General features: G+C 40.6%; 1 protein-coding gene across 7 annotated transcripts in view; it reads left to right on the top strand.

Moving 5' to 3' along the window:
• LOC124238139 (E3 ubiquitin-protein ligase HECW2-like) overlaps positions 1 to 21,078 on the top strand; it is a 375,422-nt gene extending 354,344 nt beyond the window's left edge. For all 7 annotated transcript variants that reach the window (XM_046658740.1, XM_046658743.1, XM_046658742.1 and 4 more), the window contains 4 exons: positions 475 to 589; positions 3,394 to 3,479; positions 4,504 to 4,616; positions 19,329 to 21,078. In XM_046658740.1, coding sequence (XP_046514696.1) covers positions 475 to 589; positions 3,394 to 3,479; positions 4,504 to 4,616; positions 19,329 to 19,440 — 426 coding nt within the window. In that variant the 3' untranslated portion in view covers positions 19,441 to 21,078. The remainder of the gene's footprint in view (positions 1 to 474; positions 590 to 3,393; positions 3,480 to 4,503; positions 4,617 to 19,328) is intronic.
• Positions 21,079 to 21,571: the final 493 nt, after the last annotated feature.

Raw genomic sequence — 21,571 nt, 5'->3', positions numbered from 1 at the left:
ATGCCCTGTTACAAGAGATCGCTGAAATAAAATGACCTGAATTCAAGTAGCACTTGAGGATTTAATGACCACTAATAACATGTAGGTCATGCATCTTGCTCATGCTTAGATACGGGTAATCACATCTCATGCTTGATATGTGAAATGATCGTATCTGTGGGTCAGGATGAATTGTTGCAAGGGTTCCATGTGACTTCTTCTGTAGGAGCACTAGATCTATTTCAAAAGATAGAAAGAGACAGGATTAATCAGTGCTCAATTATAAAACAAAATTCTGTTGAGAAAAATCTCATCAACCTCATACTAAAAATACCTTCCATTAGTAGAGAGCTTCCCGGTCTTTAGAGTGCCCACAGGAAGTACATCCAGAGTGTCGCCAGACCTCCTTGTGCACTCCTTCTCTGGTGAGGCTTAATCGGAGCTGAGATTTCTCCAGGTTCTTAAGCCGTGCCCTGTCTTCTTTTTATTCCACAGGTGGTGGACGCCAGGCTGGTATCTGTTTTTGATGCGAGAGAACTAGAACTGGTCATCGCGGGCACAGCAGAAATAGACCTAAGTGATTGGAGAAACAACACAGAATACAGAGGAGGTGAAATTTGATTTATAGATGGCTGGATTAAAGGGAGGCCAGTGGGTCAGCATGCTGGTCTGCATGCAGGACAGGAAGAAGCGTTTACGCTCTGATCGTAGGTCTGATGCCGTCTCCTTTGAGACCTCAGGCAAGGTACATTCCTTCTCTTCCTACTTACCTCATCTGTCAAGTGGAGGAAGGACTGTTTACACACCATCTGAGGATGTCATACCTCTTTAATTGTTGGTGAAGAAATGTGACCTTAAGAACACTAATTAATTGTTTTATGGTGCTGTCAGTGAAGCACCAAGGAGCTCACATGCAGCTGGTCAAACTCCACCTATTCTACCTTATTCTACCTTGAAGAGGCACACCCGCTGAGCTTCCTGAGGAGCAGGCACAGTTTTTCTGCGTTTCACTGAACTATTTACCTGTTGTAATTCACAGTTGAAACACATGAATGGAAAAAGACACGATTCTCAAAATTCAAGTGTATTGAACAAACCCTTCTAAATTCAAGCATTAAGCTTGACCGAAAAGGAAATGGCTGTAAGATTAGTTGCAAACTGCACTATAGGATGCTTCACCACATGGGAAGCTTTAGAAGTGGCATTTCTGTAGGTCAGTACAAATTTTCAATTAGTAATTGGGATCGAAGCCAATAAAATTGGATGGATGAATTAATACACTTAGAAAGAAACCTGATGGTAACCCAGAGTTAAAGCTTTAGCCAATAATTTTTAGGAAAGAAAGAATACATTTTCTGAAATGTATTGCAGTGTTATAAACTCTTCAGGGAGTCATGGCAGTTAAGTTGTTTTCTGTTTGGTTTTTTAACTCAATGTGTAAGAGGTTAGCAGTGGTTCTGAACTTGGAGAGTGAAAAATACAAACTTTTAAGTCACTGAATTAATCACTTAGCACAATAAACTGAGAGTTGAACACTTCTCCAGTTATTTGTAAACTGAAACGGATTTTTTTAAAAACAGTTTTAAAAGTTTGAAGTAAAAAAATACCTTAACATTTGCTAAATTGCTTCTGTTTTTGCCCATGCCTGGCTCTTCCAGCTCATCACTGTTGCCACGGCTGGCCTTGCTCAGCCATTTTCTCTGAAAGGTGATATTAAATTCCAGTTTCCATTATTCAATGGCAGTTTCCATTGCTGCTAATTCTGAAGTCTGGTTGCTGTAATGTCTTTTCCAATTGGTTCCATGTATAATCCATATATGGCCTGGTTTTTATAACTTTGTTAACCAAATTGTTTTCACAAACTAGAACACAATTTCTCCAGCATGCTACATAACTTACATCTTACCATCAATATTATTAGCTTATACCTTCCCCCGAGGAGATTCTAATAGCGATACCATTAATCAAATCAGCCATTTTTGTATTTACACAGTATAAACTTTTATTCACTGTATATGACTAATCAAGTGCCTATTTCCGTGGTTATTGTAAATTGTATCAAATGAAATCCTCGGGAGGAGACCTCTGGGGGGAGGGCACAGGAAAAGGGCGAGACACCCAGCTGCCATGTTTGCTAAACCCAACTATTGGCACTGAATGAAGGGGCGGCTCTGGTGCCACTTGCCATATGTTCATAGAGCAGCTGTTTATAGAGAATAGATGTGACACATTCACTCCTCCTCCTCCAAAAGGTTTGGCACAAACAGCAAAGGAGAGGCAGAAAAGGGCCGATTCGTAAGTTCAGAAAACTTGAAAGCTATAAAGAGCCAACGTACTTATTTCATAAATAAGGAAGCTGTTTGCTCAGCACCAAATGGCCAGTCTTTGCCAAAGGCGGGACATGGAGCTTCTGCATCACCGTGTCCAGGCTAGTCTTACTTACCCTTTACTTGGATCCCTTTCTTCTCCAAAGGGCACTAACCATCCCTGATCACATGGTGACCAGTAAGGCAGGATTCCCCCCAAATCCTTCAGCCACTGAAACATGTGAGAAAAAATTTGAATTAAAATAATTTCTACCCACCTTCTATTTTGGACTTACTTCTATTGACTCAGAATTAGAGTAGCTTCAAGCACATCGAATATGTCAATTAATTGGCTTGAAACCGTAATTATACCTTAATCCTTGCCAGCCTTCTCTCATCTTGATTTTTCTTCATTGAAAGGTTTTGGAATTCACAACTACTGCCTAATCCACCAGTAGGATTTTATTAAATGTTACTAAAGCATAGGATAAAAGTCACATCTAGGTTGATGATTATTTGGGGTTTATTAGTTGAAGGAATATTAGTAATAAAATTACTTTTCCCTTTTTATTAATAAAATAATCTGACTTTAAAATATGAACATTCTATGTTGTTTTAAAATAGATTGCAATTATGTATTTATTTGTATAATTGTTTGGTTAATGTGTCTCTGCTTTACCAGAAACCCTGTGAGGGTCTATTTTCTTTGCCGTTGTACCCTCAAGCTGAGCGCAGTGCTTAGCATAGTGGTACTCAAAAATTATTTCTTAAATGAATGAGTGAAAGAGTTAAGCATTTCTAGTAACAGCGATTATATTTTTCAGAAATGATATGGTTAAAATAACTCATTTGTTGTTCTTCTCTCCACGAGTCTCATTTACTGACCACTGCATGGAAACAGAGACCTCTTGGTTTCATTTACTGTTGTTTTTGTTTGACTTTTGACACATATGATCCTCTTTACAGTGTTATTCATTAGTCTTAAATTATAAACAACCTTTAAAGAATCTAAGATGATGATTTATGTCTGGGGATCTTTTGTCAGCACGTCATGGTGGCTTAAGATAGAAAAGTCAAAGTAATATGGCCTTTCATGATTGGTTTGTAGGATATCATGACAATCATATTGTAATTCGGTGGTTCTGGGCTGCAGTGGAAAGATTCAACAATGAACAGCGACTACGATTGTTACAGGTAAGATGCCATTTGTAATCTTTTTAATGCATTAATATAATTATTGTTGGAACTGCATATTTTTAGTAATTGCTAAATATACTCAATAAATACATCCCATGTTTATCTGCAAATGTGGTATATACTGTTTCCAGACTCTTCTGATTGCATGGTTCTGTGGCTTCATCACTATGCAGAACATCCCCAACCAAGCCCAAGCATTTCCTTAGAGTTGTGAGGAAGTACCAACTCCGGTTCAAGAATCCCAGGAACAACATCTGCCTTCAGGGCAGTTGGGTCCCTTCAACAAGAGGTCCCAAGGTCTCTGCAGGCCAGCATCCCTAGCAACAGAAAGAGATGGTCCTCAATCTCATGAGAAGTGACCCAGCTCCTTGATAAAGAATCCTATCTTTTCCTCCATCCAGCTTTCCACAAATTTGAGATAACAGTGAAGTTCAAGAACACTGTGAAAACTAACTCATTATTTTCTTGCTGTGTTTCTGGTCACCCAGGGCAATTGCTGGTCCGTTGCAGCTAAAAAATTATCAGACATGAGGAAGCCTTCTGGAGGTTCAAGCAGAGCCTTACAAGTAGACCGGGCTTAACTCCATTAGATCAAGAATCTGGCCCTCAAATTTGCAGGCCCATAAATTCTTTTCTTTTTTTAATTCACCTTGAGTTGATGGGGGATGGATGCTAGATAGACTTAGATTAATTGATATATCCACTTTATTAATCTATAATGAGAAATATACATGGTTTAAGCTTCAGAGCTGTCAGCTATACAGGGTGCTCTATCTTCTACAAACCCTCCCCGTCCCCTTTCCCTTTATGATGCACAATCCTTCCTTGGTATTCTCCGGCTCTTTGTCAGAATTCTCGTGTTATGGTTATTCCACATCCATAAGTTTGGTCTTCCGAGCTTTCCCTCCCTCGAACAGCGTGCTGCTCCTCCCCGGGAGCACTGCGCATGGATGACGCCGTGCCGTTGTTGGCAGCTGGTCTCCTGGCTTCACCTTCTCCTTCTGTTCTCTTGGGTCGATAGTTTGTCACAGGCACCTCCAGCATTCCCTATGAAGGATTTGCTTCTCTCCGAGGGAGTAACGGCCCAAGAAGATTCTGTGTGGAGAAATGGGGGAAAATCACCGCCCTTCCCAGGTAAAATAGAGAACATTGCTTTACTGTCACTACAGCGTTCTAGCGGAAACCTTTAACTTTCGTAGATATTGAGTAACTACTGTTTTTATGTTAAAAGTTTGGGAGGGTGGAAAAAGCTTTTAGAATGAATTTATCTCTGATTACCTTTCTAAATGAGAGGGAAAAAAAAAAAAAGATCTTCCTGGTCATGCTTAAAATACATACATACATATCTTAAAATACAAAATGCAACACAACCAAAGCGTTTGTGAGCTTTAGTAAAGCGATGCTGATCCTCATACTTGTGGCTTCTTATGATTGTGGCTCTAATCTAGATGTTTCCAGAAGCTCTAGTTTAAGTTTATGTTGATAGATACTTAGAATCCCTTCACTAAAAATTACTATTCTAAAGAATATCAAATCGTGTGAGTGCTCTCTGCATTGTATTCTCATTCATAATAAGATGATCCATTTCCCTGGAGTGGAAGAAAATTGCTCTACTGCTGCCACTAATAAATGTAAGAGTCTGGTAAGGTAGTATTTGTGAATAAAAAAGTGTTGGGGGTTGAATGGAGATAACTGGAGCTGAAGCAAAAGAAAAGGAGGGAGCAAATGAGCAAAAGAGGAATGGAGACGAGTTAGTTTTAGAACTCCTTTATCTGATCAGGAGTAATAATATGGAATTTTTGAGGTAAAAAGGACCTCAGGCTGCCTTTATTAATAATAAAACTGTAATTTGAAGAGGTTAAATGATCTTCCCGAGTGATGTTAGGTGCCCCAAGATGTCATCCTAAATTTCTCTAAGTACAAATGACTTTTAAAAACCTGTTATCAAGGCTTTCTTCTTGCCAACTGCAAGGCACTAGTTCTTAAGAATTATGTTGTAAGAATCAACACATGAGAAAAAGGATGCTGAGAACACAGTTACAGAGAGCAATGGCGAGTGCAAGCTCAGGTAACAGTGTTACCCGGCGCAACTGATGTTCCAAATTTGGGAGACTGTAATTCCATTATTTAAAGAACTAATCTATTTTGTTTAGGCCTGAATCATGTTCTTTTTCCCCTTAAACACACGTTTGTATCTCAAAGCAGATTTACACTGTCTGAGTAAGGCGTTTCACTTTTCTGAGAAACCTAGGGATTTGCATCAAGGAGACAGGAAAGGGCAGAATAACTGTGTTACCTTTCTCTCGAAATCTGTTTTTGTAAAGCCCCTGAAGTAGATGGAATAAACTGTAACGATAAGCAGATATGTCACTTGTTCACATTTAATCACTGCTGTTTTCACCAAACCTGGGGAGCAGAGAAAGGCAACTTGGTATAGACGGGGAGCTCGGCCTCAGAGAGGCTGGGCTGTGTCCCAGTTCTGCCACTTACTCGCAGGGGTCCTCGGAGAAGTTACTTAATGTTTCTGAGTCTCCGTTTCCTCCTCTGCCTTGTAGGTTGGTAATTCTGAGGATTAAACAAAATCATTCATGTAAAACATTGGCTGCTCACCCTGGCCCTGAGTAAGCATCCAGTTGATGGCGGCTGCCATTGTGATTTCTGTCACCAACATCTGTAACACATGTCAGGCAGTGGCATTTTGGAAAGAGCTCAGGGTTGGGGGTTAGAAGACCAGGCTTCTAGTCCTGCCTCTGCCACCAGCTAACTCTGAGACCTAGAAGATCACTTGATCTCTAGGCCTCAGTTTCCTCATCTGTAAAAGGCCAAGGACAAGGTGGTATACAATCATGTGTCACTTAACGACAGGGACACGTTCTGAGAAATGCGTCGTTAGGTGATTTCGTTGTTGTGTGAACATCACAGCGTGTAGTTACACAAACCTACATGCTATAGCCTACCACACACCTGGACCATATGATACTAACCTTATGGGACCACCATTGTATATGTGGTCCATGGTTGACCAAAACGTTGTTATGCGGCGTGTAACAGTGTTAGGTTTGGTTGAGCAAGAAGTAGCACTGACAGGTTGTTGAAGAAATTCAGGGGTCGGCTTGGATTCTCTTTTCTACTTCCCCCTGAGAGCTCCCGGAAGTTCACATGCTGACTCATTATAAACGGTGGTGCTCTTCAGCATCGTTGCAGACACGCAGTTGGGCAACAGGTGTTGTTGTTTCTTCCTTTCTTCATGATGACCTAAGGCAGGTTCTAGATTCCTAGTTTTACCCAGATGATAAAATAGCATAAACAAAGATGATAAGAGGCACAAGAGACAAGCAGACTGTTTTCATACCCTGTCTATGTCAAGCCCTAGCTCTTTCGGTCTGAGAGGAGGAGAGACCCTCTTGGCTCTTCCACTCCACAGTCAATTTGCACATCCTGGTTAAGAGGCCTGAGTGCAGATCTCAGCCTTGTGACACAGCAGCTGTATGATCCTGAGCAGGAGCCTAGATCCACTCTGCAGAGTCGGAGTCACAGTGTCATGCCCAAAGAGTTAGTAAGACGAGGTCTATCAAAGTCCTTAGGGATGGTAGGTTTTCTTTGTTATTTTTAACCTTTTAACCTGAATCTTCTGTAAGCCACCACACCGCTGTAACTATTAGAATGTGCTCCTCAAAACAAATACTTTTAGAGGAAAAAGTAAAAAGAAGAACTTCATTGCATGACCGTATAATTTTATCAGGAGGGATTTCTTCATTGATAATAATGTTGTCATCACCCTTCATGAAATGTGGGCTGTAACATAAGTGTAAAAAAGATCTGTAAGATTGGCTCTGATCAAAAGAGATTAGTTTACATGACTGAGTCCATTTCGCCTGCCATCAGAAAAGATACACTGAAGCCATTTTTCCGGCTATTTCCTGACATGTTTACATTGTAGAATTGAAGAGCAGCTCTGTTTCAAGCTGGTCAACCCCAATGTATTCTTTTTCTTATTAGTGAGATAATACTTAACATTTAAAATGTAACGGTATACCTACTGGAGACGAAATGAATACATGTCCTTCTTACTTAAAAAAAGTGTTCTCAATAATGAGGTACAACTGTAATTTCACAAGGATGTTAACTTTTATAACCTTAATAAAAATAAATAAAAATAAGAAAGTGTTCTCAGGGCTGGCCCTGTGGCCTAGCCATTAAGTTCCCATGCTCCGCTTTGGTGGCCCCGAGGTTCACCGGTTCAGATCCCAGGCACAGACCTAGCACCACTTATCAAGCCATGCTGTGGCCGGCGTCCCACATATAAAATAGAGAAAGATGGGCACAGACAGTAGCTCAGGGCCAATCTTCCTCGGCAAAAAGAGGAGGACTGGTGGCAGATGTTAGTTCAGGACTAATCTTCCTCAAAAAAAAAAAAAGGTGTTCTCTAAGAAGTCTGGCATCATCTCGTGTCAGGCATGGGACACTGTACCCTGGAGAGTTGGAAGTGGCTACAAAGCATGAGGGCAAGCAGTCCCTGCAAACGGGAGGGCGTTTTAGTCTTTCTAGACATGGATGATTGAGGGCCTTTCAAACTTTCAAGCAAACATGAGTCTCATCGTTTCTCAGCCTTCCCAGTCTCACTTCACGGTAGCAGTGAATAGCAGTTCTCATAGCGTGGGCCGAGAAGTGTTTTAAAGTGCATATGATTGTCTCTGAAGCCAGTACCAGTTGAATCCTTGGCTCTTTTACTCTCTCGTGGTAATAAAGTAACTAGAGACCCAGATGATAAATCACGACGAAGGCAGACGCGTGTCTCCGTGGCGGCTAACAGCCTGGACACATTAGTGCATTCCCTCTGCTTCCTGGTTGGTACTTAGCTCTGTATGTTGCATTTCTGTACAAGATTTCCTGTCCCCCAGTGCTCTGATGGACTTAAGAGACAGTAAATTCACTTTATGGCAATTGCTGTTAAACATTCCACAAAACAGTCTGCTAACATGCCAGCCTGGAAAATGCAGGGCAAATCCTCTCTCCTAGTGTGGGCTAGAGTTTATGTGTTCATCTCGGAGCTTCTTGCCAAGCAGGATGATGGCACAGAGGAGTTTGTAAACTGCAGTCACAATGGGGGAGCATTGATTTGCCAAAGCAGAGAACCAGTAATTTTTGAAAATGGCTGTGTCTGGAGATTATTATGAATGAAATGCTGACCCAAGTTAAGAAATAAGAAGCAAGAGTTAATTATGAATTGGGGGGGTCCCAGGGAGAAAGTTTTTCCAATGCAATAAAACTTAAAAAGATAAAATTATTTTTTAAAGATAAAAGATGTTTTTTAATTTTTAAAACTCTGTTTTTTATTTTTATGAAAACGTCACCAAAAATGCCAAGAAATTAAATATATGTATATAATTTATATATCTCAAAAGTCCATTCCTGAGATAACCAGTAAACATTTTGGAGTGTATGCTTCCACTCATTTTTGTACACATAACACACACAAACACACATTTAAAAGCAAAAATGCAATTATACTGCATATACTGTTTTGACCTGCTTTTTGTTTACCAAATATAACTAATCACGAACATCTTTCCATGTCATTAAATATTACTCTCCCACGTCCTCAGTAATTCAGTTTCTCCTCTTCTGGTACAGAGAGTGTTGTCCGCTGTCAAAGTGGACTGTCAGCTGGGAAATAGGAAGGCACTTGAGGACTGGTACTATATTTTCACTTTCTTTAATGAAAAAAAAATTTTCAGAACAAGAGATGGGCACTGGATGGACCCCTTGGTGCCATGTCTTTTCCGTATTTGCCTTGAGGCACCCCTCCTGGTCTCCCCAGTTCCCCTCCACCTGCTGGTCAGCTGAGGTGCCTTGTGGTCTGGGAGGGAATTGGCAGAAGATTCTCATACAATAGTCCGCTCCGTAGTTTAATCTCTGATGTAAGGCCCCCTGCACTGCCGCTCAGTTCTCACTGTCTAACAATAATGTTTTAAGTTTTTACTTAATTCTACCATTAAATCAACATGTGCTAACAAAAATATACAAAGTAGTGACTCGTATTATTACCTTATTAAACATCCGTAAATGTGCTGTATCCTTTGGATTGGTCTTTACTTTGGGAAGTGGGTAAAATGATCCTAAAAACATACTGTGTCTAAAAAGGGACTCTTCAGTGATTAAAAGGCAGAGCTACTGAAATGATTTGTGACTATTTAGTGGAATGAAGGGAGGTTTAATTGCTGCCTGCAACAGAGAACAGGATAGTCCAAGTCAAAACGACTAATGGTCCTTGAGAGCTGTTCCACAGTCATGTTTCAGAGGGTATATTTGTGAGCGACAAACAGAACAGCTGTTAAGGCGTGGTTAGCCCCTTTCTTGGCCTCGAGAGCAAGAACTAGCTTGAGTTCATCTCTTCCTCCCACCGCGTCCACTAGACCAGCGCCTCTCCTGGACTATTGCAGCGGCCTGCTGGCTGACGTCCTGCTTCTGTTCGTACATCCCGTGCTTCATGCTGCGCTCAGCAACCAGCATCATCCTCTGAAATCGCAAGATCACCTCCCTCCCCTGCTTACACCCTCCAGTGGCTTAGAATAAAATCCAAACTCCTTGCCAACGAGGGCCGGGTGGGTGGCCTGGTCTGGCCTACCACTCCAGCCTCAACACATACACTCTCCCTGCTACAGCCAGCAGCCTCCTCCTGGCTGTTCCTCAAACTTGTCCAACTTAATTCTGCCTCAAGACTCTGGAACTTGCTGCCCGAACTCTCTTCTGCTGGTTTTTCATGTGGCTGGCTCTTTCTCACCCCCAGGACTCAGCTCAGGCACCATCTCCTGGGAAAGGCCCTCCGGGCTTCTACCCCCAGTGCACCTGTCACTCTTCGCACCTTATTTCCTTTAGAGGACTCACCCCAATTCATTCATCTCGTTTAGTTATTGCTTTCCTTGTTGACTATCTCCCCCTCTAGGATATAACCCTATGAGAACAAGGACCTTGTTTGAATTGAATATGGCTTTGCGCCTAGGGCTGTGTCCTCGCACATAATTGGTACTCAGTGAATGTTGTTCTTGGTGAATTCTTAAACCTGAGGTATAACTCTGGATCACTCCAGACAAGATATGCCAAAATCTTTTTTTTTTTTTTTTTTGAGGAAGATTAGCCCTGAGCTAACATCTGCCACCAATCATCCTCTTTTTGCTGAGGGAGATTGGCCCAGAGTTAACATCTGTGCCCCTCTTTCTCTATTTATATGTGGGATGCCTGCTACAGCATGGCTTCATGAGTGGTGTGTGGGTCTGCACCCAGGATCTGAACCACTGAACCCGGGGCTGCCGGAGCTGAGTGCATGAACTTAATGCTGCGCCACGAGGCTGGCTCCCCGAAACCACTTTTGTATCTGTATATCCTCATCTGAATAATTGGGATAGGTACTAGTAATTACATTACAAAGTTGTTTAGAAGATTAAATGAGATAATACATGCAAAGTGCTTAAAACGAGGTCTAACACATCATTCAATAAGTTTAGCATTATTACTGTTGTTCCAAACACCTAGCCTTCAGAGCTGGCGTGATATTTTACAGTCTTTAGATATGGAAGAATTGTGCTATATCCACCCAGGATAGTTATATCTTGTTTGACCTTCCGAGAGTTCTCATCCTGAACTGTTCCTTACTGGGTTTTCTTCTATGGGGTTTAAATCCTTACATTTAAAAAGCATGTGCTCTTCATCTTTTCCCAAGGGCCATCCATGGGGGAAGAAGTTACCGCTTATAATGCATATTTTGAAGAGTTTTTTCTGCTAGTTATCCCTTGATGCAGGAATTCCCACTGTGGTGATGTTCCACACTGTCTTTATAGGTCCAGGTGCATTTTAATCAAGGTGACCTAACGAGACTTTAGAAGGAGACATTAATTAGTTAGTAAATCTAATTCCTCTAACAGGCCTGTAGATACTTATCATGGATTTACTGTGAGCAAAACCTTGTGGGAGGTATAAATTGACCTCTGTCCATGTGGACCTTAAAACACAGAGAGAGAAGTCATGGATATTTAAATGAACAGATAACCAACACCATCCCCACCAAATGGTATCTGACAAATGAGTAGTTGGGGAAGTAAGTGCCATGGAATTCCTTTCCATTGATTCCCATTTATTAAACACAACGAGGGTCAGGAGTGTGCACTGTGGGTTAAACAAATATTTGTGAACTAGTCTTAGCAGAAATTCCTAAGTTCTAAATCTCATGGTCTAAGAAAATATTCATGGAGATAGTAGAGAAATTATAGTTTCATTGAATTTTCTCACTCTGTGTGATTGGTCACTTGGGATTTCTCATGCTGATTACAGGCTCTGAATTCATCATTGACCCTCTACCCATTTCCTGTGTTCCCTGTCTTGGTTAATGGCACCTCTGCCATCTCACTCTCCACACCCAATCACTAGGTCCCTTTCATCGATGGACAAAATAGAAGAGGCCTTTGCATGGACACACCTCACTCCTGATGTGGCCCTGCCTCCCCGTCTGGCTTCAGGTCCAGCCTTGGCACCTGTCGCTCAAGCACTTGTACGTCTCAGGTTTCCTGATGAGGCAATGCTTCCTCACACGTCCGGGCAATCTACTGAGATCACCCTTCTCCTTGCTGTTGACCCCGACAAACCCTGCATACCTACAAATCGTTCAAGGCTCGGCACAAATAGTGCTCTCCATAAAGCCTCTCCAGACTCTGCCGAAAAGACTTGTAACTCATTGTATTATCGTTGTTTGTGTGCAGGTTCACTAATAGCCCATATGAATCTTTTGGATTAATTAGACAAAGGTGTCTTGTAGTGTCCTGGAGAAGTGCAGCCCTGAGCCAGGGCTCATGGTTTGGCGAGCAGCGCCAAAGGTAGGCTGGATTTCCGTGCCTACTTGCCCCAGCCAGATCCTCTAGTACAGAGCACACACTGCACAACCTGTAGGGGGTCTTATGTGCCTGCATGTTTTCCTGCTAGAGGGTAAACTCCTTGTGGGCAGAGACCAGACTATTCATTCTCATCTACCAGGGGACAGCTCAATGCCTGGCATGCAGTATGAGCTCAGTAAGTGTTTGCTCAATGAATGAATGAATGAGTGAAATATGATGCAAATTGAAAAATTAATTTTTCTTCACCAGGGCACTTTGTATGGGGACAACAAGCTTTCAAAATATGGGATCTTCAAGTGGGAAAATAATGAAAGAGGTTCTACAGCTGAAAGGGCTTGGGTGCTGCCTGAACACTCATGGGCCCTGAATTAGGGGGCCCTGGAGAACCCAAAGGAAGCCCCTCTTGGCCTACTCCGCAGCCCAGCTCCAGACCAACTGCTCCTTCCTCCTGCGCGCCCTGACACCTAGAATGCAGGCGCACCTGAGTCCCTTAGGGGGAAGCCTGTGGACGCTCCCTCCGGTAAAATTTGGACTGGATAGGTAAATTTTAGGTCAGGAATACTCACATTTCCAAAGAAATCTTGACATTAAAAAGTGATATGTTCCAAGGTCTCTTAGGAATCTGCCAGAATGCATTTAAGTATTTGCTTTTGATTTATTAATTACTTGATGCAGAGGGGGAATAGGAGTAAGGAAACCGAAGTCTGAAGGATTAGGCACCACTGCCCATTGAAAAAAAGAGAAAGTATTGATAAAACACTTTCTAAATTATAATGCAAATAACAAAAATTTATTAGATCCAAATATATTTTCTTTCTAGGACTACATCTGTTAAGGCAAAATGAGGCCCATGGTTTTCTCCATCTCTCTCAGCTTAATTTAAGATCCTGTTTGTAATTTCTTCTTTGTCTTATATTTTGAGTCCTTATAAGCTACCAAAAATCACTTCTGGGAAAATGGGGAATAAATTAATAAATAAATACACACACAGAAATACATTAATCAATTAATCGATTTATGAAAATTGAGATATAACTGTGATACTTCTGGCTTATTTGATTTGGATAAATGACTTGTCTATCTATAGGAAAGAAGAGAAGGTAAGCATGTGACCTCCTGGTTAACATTTAAAGAGTCCAGAAAACACCAAGAGATCTATTAAGTCAGACCAGATGTCTGGAGGGCTTTTAAATCTTGTTTATATTGACGCCAGCTTGATTTCCCAAGGATGGGTTTAGGCCTGCCTTCCTTGAGTGGTTCTGCTGCATAGATTTAAATGAGGTAAACTCGTTATAGCCTTAGTGTGGCTGGCTTTGAAAGATTCAAAAAATGTTCTTTTATTGAGACTGAATAACTGGATGTGCTTTTGCTGCCAATATCAACACAGTCCAAGGGCCCTCCTGTTATTTTCTGCTGGAGTTTTCTTAGGACATGGAATGGGGCGGGAGAGGGGGTGTGAAAAGCCTCAGAGGATTGTGTTTTGTTTTGCTTTTTTTTTTTTCCTGTTCTTGGCTCTTACAGCAAGTTGATGGTAAATATTGGGCAAGTTATGTAACCACGCTATTCCTCAATTTCCTCATTAGCAATGCTGTCTTGTTTATAAGGAGTTTTGAAATGTTTGCAAGCACACAAAACGCTGGTGCAGATAGCCAGTGTAGATATCTAGTAGGTTTCTAGTCCACTTGATGTCTCTCCAATAGTGGAGGCCACCTGCAACAGACTCACCTGGAGTGATGGTTAAAATGCAGATTCCTAGGCTCACCCCAAACTTCTGAACTGGAATTTCAGGGGGTGCCGCCGAAACTCTCCATCGTAAACCAGCTCCTTGGGTGATGCTGATGCCCTCCAGCATATCCCTCTGAGCATCTCTGCTTCCTGGTGAGCCTCAGAGAGAACCAGATGGTTTGACCACCTAAAAATCCCCTGGTATCTCCCAGAGTTTTCTGGACTGATCCAACCTGGACCATTTTCCCCAGAGCTGTTGCATGCTATGATTGTCATTCATTTAAAAAATATTTGAAGTTTTCTTTGCCAATCCCTGTCCTCAAAATGTATGTAATCTGGTAGGATGTTGAGGACTAGCAGTTCGTAGACAGGGTTGGGATGAAATTGACGCTCACACTTCCAAAAGTGAAAAAACAGAGCCGACGAGCATCAGTCTCTCTGCTTTCGATTTAATGTTGGACTTCCCCTAAGAACCCAAGGTTCAGGTCCTGTTCTTGATTTGGCCACTGACTCAGCTTTGACCTTGGGAAAACTATTTAATCTTTCTGCACAGTTTCCCCCTCCACGATATATACTTTCTCCATCCCCGTGAAACATTTTCTGGAGGAGCTGCTCAGTTTATTGAGAAGGCAAGTTCTGTTATGGTAACCAGCTGTTACGTAACCAGATGGCATTCAGGAAGCAGTGATAGCCTTACATTATGGATCAGTACTGGTGCTCATGTCTTATGACTGAAGAGGATCAGAAAAGGGTGTTCCTTTGTGTTGAGAACTGAATCTGTAGAGAAAAGACTTCCCAGGCTTGTGGATTTACTGCATAAGAGACTACAGAAACTGCGAAGAGACATGCTGAGTTCCTGTTTCTCTGCTCAGAAAGCTGGAAGAATGAAAGGACACCTACTTGCTCCCAGCTTTGCCCCACTGCCTGCCCTTGATAAGGGTGGGCCTACTATGTCACGTTTACTACACTTGCCATCTTTTCTTGGATGGTTTTACTACCTCGAGATGTGTAGTAGTTTTCTGTTGCTGCAACACAAATTACCACAAATTTAGCAGCTTAAAACAACATACAATTCTTGAATTACTGTTTGTGTGGGTCAGGAATCCAGGCACAGCTTGACTAGGTTAAGCTGGGTCTTTTGCTCAGCATCTCGCAGGCTGAAATCAAGGTGCCAGCTGGACGGCATTCTCACCTAGAGGCTCAGCTAGGGAAGGACGCACTTCCAGGCTCCCTTAGGTTGTGGGCAGAATTCATGCCTTGCCGCTGTAGGATTCATGGCAGCTTCCTTCTTCAATCCAGCAACAGTGAGAGTCTCTGACCCCAGATGCTTTCTTAATGGTCTCACCTAATTAGGTGAGGCCCACCCAGGATAATCTCCCCTTTTGAATTAATATAAAATTAACTGATTAGGGACTTTAATTACATCTGCAGCATACCTTCACCTTTGCCATATTCCATTGGTTAGTAGTGAGTTACAGGTCCCACTCACCCTCAAGAGATGGGGATTACACAAAGGCATGGGTGATGGTGGGTCTTTTTAGAATTCTGCCTCCCGCAAGACCACAAGGAGTTAAAACTCAGCACTCAATATAAGTATGTGCAAGAGGTTAATTGGGGACTTCAAACATTCTGTTTATGAAGTCTCATTCCCACGTATGCGGCCTTCCGTTAATTCTTGATTCGCTGAAAATTAACCTGCGGTTAAGAGAAAGTATGTGGTTGTCAAGAGGGAAGGAACAGGCATAACTAGGGTGTGATAGATACATTGTACCTAGAGTTGTATCCTGTCCTAAGCAAATAAAACATTAATTAGGGACTAGTGCTTACCCAGAGGAAGAGTCATCTCGAATTCCTTTTATTTCCTAGTTCACCCAATATGATTCAGTTCACACAACAGAATTCACACATACCTGTTCAAGATCACAGCTATGTAAAATGAGTTCCTCCTTTAAGAAGAGTTGTCCCAAAAGTTGACCTATCACACTCCTTAATACATCAGCACTCCCAGAAGAAAAAAAAGGCCAAAGACCTTCATCAGGTATAAACAACAGAAATCACCCTTTCAACATGTTTCTTATAGCAACACACTGAAGAGAAAAAGAAAATGTGTCAGAAACGGAAGACAAGTAACCAGATTAACATTGCTCTGTAAATAAAATACATAAATAAAAATGTGAACAAGCTGGAAGAGATTAGTGGGAGATAATAAAAGAGTTAATCTCTTTATTTTGTAGTATTTGTACAAATAGTAGGAAATTCTAAAGTTTTAAAAGGTAAATGGACTTCACATTCATTAGGATGGCTATTAACAAGAAACAAAAGATAAGTGTTGGTAAGGATATAGAGAAATTGGAACCTTTGTGTACTGCTGGTGGGAATGTAAAATGGTTCCGCCACTATGGAAAACAGTATGGCAGTTCCTTAAAAAGTTAAAAATAGAATTACCATGGGGCCAGCCCTGTGGCGTGGTGGTTAAGTTCAGCACGCTCTGCTTCAGTGGCCCGGGTTCACGGGTTCAGATCCCAGGTGCACACCTACACCACTCAATCAGCCATGCTGTGGCAGTGTCCCATGTACAGAATAGATGAAGATGGCACAGATGTTCATCAGGGCTAGTCTTCCTCAAGAAAAAAAAAGGAGGAAGATTGGCAACAGATGTTAGCTCAGGGAGAATCTTCCTCAGCAAAACACAACAACAACAAAAAAGAATTACCATATGATCCAGCAATTCCACTACCAGTTATATACCCCAAAGAACTGAAAGCAGGGACTCAAACAGATATTCGTACACCAATGTTCATAACAGCGTTATTTATAATAGCCAAAGGTAGAAACAACCCAAGCGTCTGTCAGTGGATGAATAAATTAACAAAATGTGCTGTGTACGTACAATGGAATGTTATTCAGCCTTAAAAAGAAAGCAAATTCTGACCCGTGGTACAACATGAATCTTGAAAACATTACGCTCAGTGAAATAAGCCAGTCACAAAGGACAAGCATTATGTGATTCCACGTATATGAGGTACCTGGTGTAGTCAAAATCAGAGAGAGAGAAAACAGAGTGGTGGTTGCATGGATAGGGGGAGATGCGAGTTCGTGTTCAGTGGGTGCAGAGTTTCGGTTTGGGGATGCACTAGTTCTGGAGATGGATGGTGGTGATGGTTGCAGAACAACGTTGAGTGTACTTAATGCCACCAAACTGTGAATTTAAAAGTGTTTAATAAGCTAAATTTTATGTGATGTGTGTTTTATCACAATAAAAATTCTTTTAAAGAAAAGATAAATAGGCAAAGGAGCTGAACATGTAGATCACAAAGAATTGTAACAAGCAAGCTGACTTGGGGGGAGATCCTGACTCTTGTTGGTAACCAAAGAAATGGAAACTTACAAATGTCTTTTAAAAGAAGTACCATCTTTGAGTCTAGTGGGATAATGAATGTCGTGTGTAACACACAAAGTCTGGAATATAATTATGTTCCAAACATATTTCACCTCTCTTCTTCTTCCTTGACTTTCCTTAGAATGGAGATGAAGTCTTCATTGGATATTTCTATTCCAATGTTTCACACTAGATAGATTTTAAACCATTCCTAGGACTGTCTTTTAGTATGCTAGTTCAGTTTTTTTAAAATAAAGTGTTTTCCTTGAGGCCCAAGTTGAAGTTCCAGTGTTAGGAAAGTATAATAAGAATTATATTAAATGCAATTCTGAAATGTGTATTATATTTTTAAAAAGTGTTCGGCTGTGAAGATTAATTAAATGATTTCCCCCCATATATTCCAGAGTTTGTAATAAGAAGAGTCATAAACTCTGAGCCAGTATCATCTGTGTCCTAAAACTGGTATTCTTATAATAGTATAGCAGAGCCCTTTCGCATCCCTGTTTCTAATAAGCCATGTGGCCACACACCTGCTTTATTATCTCTTTGTTATCTCATAGTTTCCATGGGGCATTATTATCTTTTGGCATTTTAATGAAGGCAATTAAAGTAAATCTTTTTGATGGTAATTAAGTGTAGCTTACAGTATACCCCGTGTTAATTGGTCAGACACTATGAGCCAGGCATTGCATTAAGCATGTTTCTGTTATTTCATTTAATCCTCTCATCCTCTGAGACAAATGGTATTATTCCCATTTTGCAGGTGAGAAATTGAGGCTCAGTTTTAGTAACTCACTCCAGATCACACAGCTGGTTGGTAGAGCCGGACTTCAAACCCAAGTGTGTCCGACTCCACACCTCGATCCTCCCATGATGCTCCCTCCATCTAGGAATACAGCTCTGTTTACTTCATAAGTAGTAAAGTGACGTATAAGAAGGAAACTTTAAACATGTGACTTTGTCACAATAGTCCTTTAATAATCATAACCCCTAAAAATTTCATATTAATTCAGGAGCATTTTTTAAAGTCAAAGTTATTTAGCTCCCACAGACAAGCTGTTGTACATTCAGAGTAAATGCTTCCCATTCCATGTCAAAAGTGCAGATTTACTTCCTGATAAGATGTACTATTTAGAGACTGTCTGTTTTTTATTGTGATTCGGGTGCAAATAACAGGAAAGCATATTTTTTTCCTGTCTTGGCAAAAGGGGGAGCATTTCTAAAAAAGAATACTTAATGTAATGATTTAAATGGCCATTATTTTGCATTATGAATTAGGAGAAAGCAGATTATAGGATTCAAAGAAGCAACAATGGTCTACTGACTTCGACAGGGAAGTCCAGCCAGGGAATTTCCCAGGACTCTACGCCAGGAGGCGGGTCTCCAGAGACAGTTGGTGCTCTTCTTTGCCCAACAAAATGAAAAAATTCAAAACCATAGATGATCAGAGAGACTTCTGGACACATGGCAACTCTGAAAATGAACCCCTTTGCAAGAGCTTATATTCACATCTTGTTTTTAGAAAAAAATCCAACATCAAAAGAGAAACGAAAAAACCCAAACTTGCCTTTGTGTAATTCTTGGACAACTAAAGAAATAGTAATATGTGTGTAATATGGATTGTAAATGGTCGTGAAAATGTAAAGAAAATATTTTTTAAATATCCCATTTTCCTTAGAGAAATTCGATTCTAAATTTTTTAAGTCAAAATGTTTTCAAGTTTTTTCCAAAAGGAGTGTGAAAATTGGCCACAAATCAATTTGACTATGAAAGACCAGCATGCACGCGTGCACACACACACACACACAATCTTGTTTCGCTCACAGCATCTAAACTATGTACTGATTCTGTTTGCAGAGCTCACACTTGTTTCAACCGTCTGGATCTCCCCCCGTACCCATCCTTCTCCATGCTTTATGAAAAACTCTTGACGGCAGTCGAAGAGACCAGTACCTTTGGACTTGAGTGACCTGGACACACAATGCCCAGCTCCGGATGGACAGGCGATGTCAGGAGCTGCCCTCTAGAAGAATGGCTGACCATGGGAAGTTTCAAGAGTACACTTCCGTTAGAGTAAAGCTGAGTGCTGTTACCTTCCAGGAACACGTGCTCTGTCTCATTTGGGGGCTGGATAGTGGCGATGGGTCCTCCTGGAAGGATTTGGGTGAGCTTGATGCCCAGGGAACAACCCAACAGTCTTTCAATCAACAGTTCTTGACTGCCAAACTTTTTCCATTTGTTTCGTTCCAAGACAAAGATGGACCTCTACATGATCAGCTCCATGGTCACTTTGAGGGACTCAGGAGAATCTTGAAACTTAATCTTTGAACGTGGTTCAAGCCAAACTGGCAGCACTTGGCCCAATCTCCAAATTAGTGCAAGTTAAATAATATAATAAAAACAAATATATTTCCTGAAAGTATATTCATTTAAGCCCTAAATTATAACAATATTCATTTTCTTGCTTATGAGTGCCTGCATGGTGTGCACCATAGGTTTCAGCTTTCAAGGAACATGAGTGAAAATGAAACCAAGTCAATATGAGGTAACTTTAAAGATTTGCAATAAGGTGGTCTGTGACAATGTATATGCAAAGTGATATGTATGTAATTTTGGCTGAAGACAAACTGTTATACAATGAATTACTAATGACAGAGTTTATGCTTTATAATGCATGAAAACAATTTTAAAATAACTAGCAATTAATCACAGCATATCAGGAAAAAGTACACAGTGAGTTTTGTTTATTTTTTATAGGTTCCTTATGTTCTTTAAGATGTATATAAGAACCTACCTATCATCCTGTACGTATCACCTGTTCCATTTTCACGTTCCATGCTTACTCGGGCATCATGCTAGTACGTATCCTTTTAAGCACTCTCCAGGGAACAAAAGGGCCTTTTATTTTTATAAAGGTACAAAAAAATTCCCCGAAATATTTTGCACTGAATGTACCAAAGTTGAAGGGACAATACAATATGGCTAAAAGCAATTCCATCACTTGACAAGTATAATAGAAAACAGCTTCTAAATCAATCTTCCTTCACAGTGCCATGTCTACACTACAAGGACTGTGCATCTAAGTAATAATTTTTTAAGACTCACTATATGTGATAGTATGATGTGCATTTATTTAAAATGCATTAGACTCTCTTCCATCCATCAAATACTTTACAGGATGGCATTTAATACAGATATTTCGTATTTCCCCCACTGCTTTTTATTTGTACAGCATCATGAAACACTAAGCTCAGTTATGGAGCCATCTGCAACACCCAAGATCAGCTCTCTTTAGTAATAAAAATTCCATTTTCCCTTATCAATGAAGACATTACAAATTGAAACTCTCAGTCCTATATTTCTAAGCTTGCATTTTCACTGATGCATAATTTTCTTATCAATGTTGAGAAACAATTTTTCTATGGTATCTCAGAAACTGCATGACATCACTAATGTTTCCGCTCAGTTTTATCAGAGGGTGTCCTTCATTTTTATTGTTTTGGGGGTTCCTCCACATCACTGTTTATTTCTTGACTTATGGCCATAACTAATCAGATGTTCAACAGAGTAAAGTTAAATTGTGGGTAATAAAAGCCTTGGATTAACATTTGGTTTGCCAGCCTCTGGTTTTACAGGCATTGCCCAACTACTTCTTTGAGAATTATATTTATGAGTAGCCATGGAATTCCTATTATGGGATGTTGGCAAGCTTACACTTTATAGAGGTCATATGCATGGTTTTCATAGGTGGTTGTAAGAACTGATTGCTCTCCTGTTGGTTAAGCTATGTTTACTATCGGGACCCTCAAGAGGAATACCACTCGTGTTGCATTCCTGCACGAAAGGCAGATACTGAAGTGTGGGGAAATGTTCCGAAAAAAATGGTTACAGAAATCTGGAAATAAGAAAGGAAGATTTATCTGTGCACTGTAATGGAACCATAAGAAAAGTGAAGAGAAAAAACAACTTTAATTGGAAATGTTAGTTTGTACTTACTGATCATGAATGTAAGTATATATTTAATTTTGTAAACTATTTTTACTTGTTTGCATTTTTTTTCATTATCAGGAAAAATAATGTAATATACTTTTTTAAAAAAT

The sequence above is a fragment of the Equus quagga genome, chromosome 4, assembly GCF_021613505.1.
Source record: "Equus quagga isolate Etosha38 chromosome 4, UCLA_HA_Equagga_1.0, whole genome shotgun sequence".
Taxonomy (NCBI): Eukaryota; Metazoa; Chordata; class Mammalia; order Perissodactyla; family Equidae; genus Equus; species Equus quagga.
Note: the sequence above shows the minus strand (reverse complement) of the source record. Positions and strands in the feature narration are given on the sequence as shown.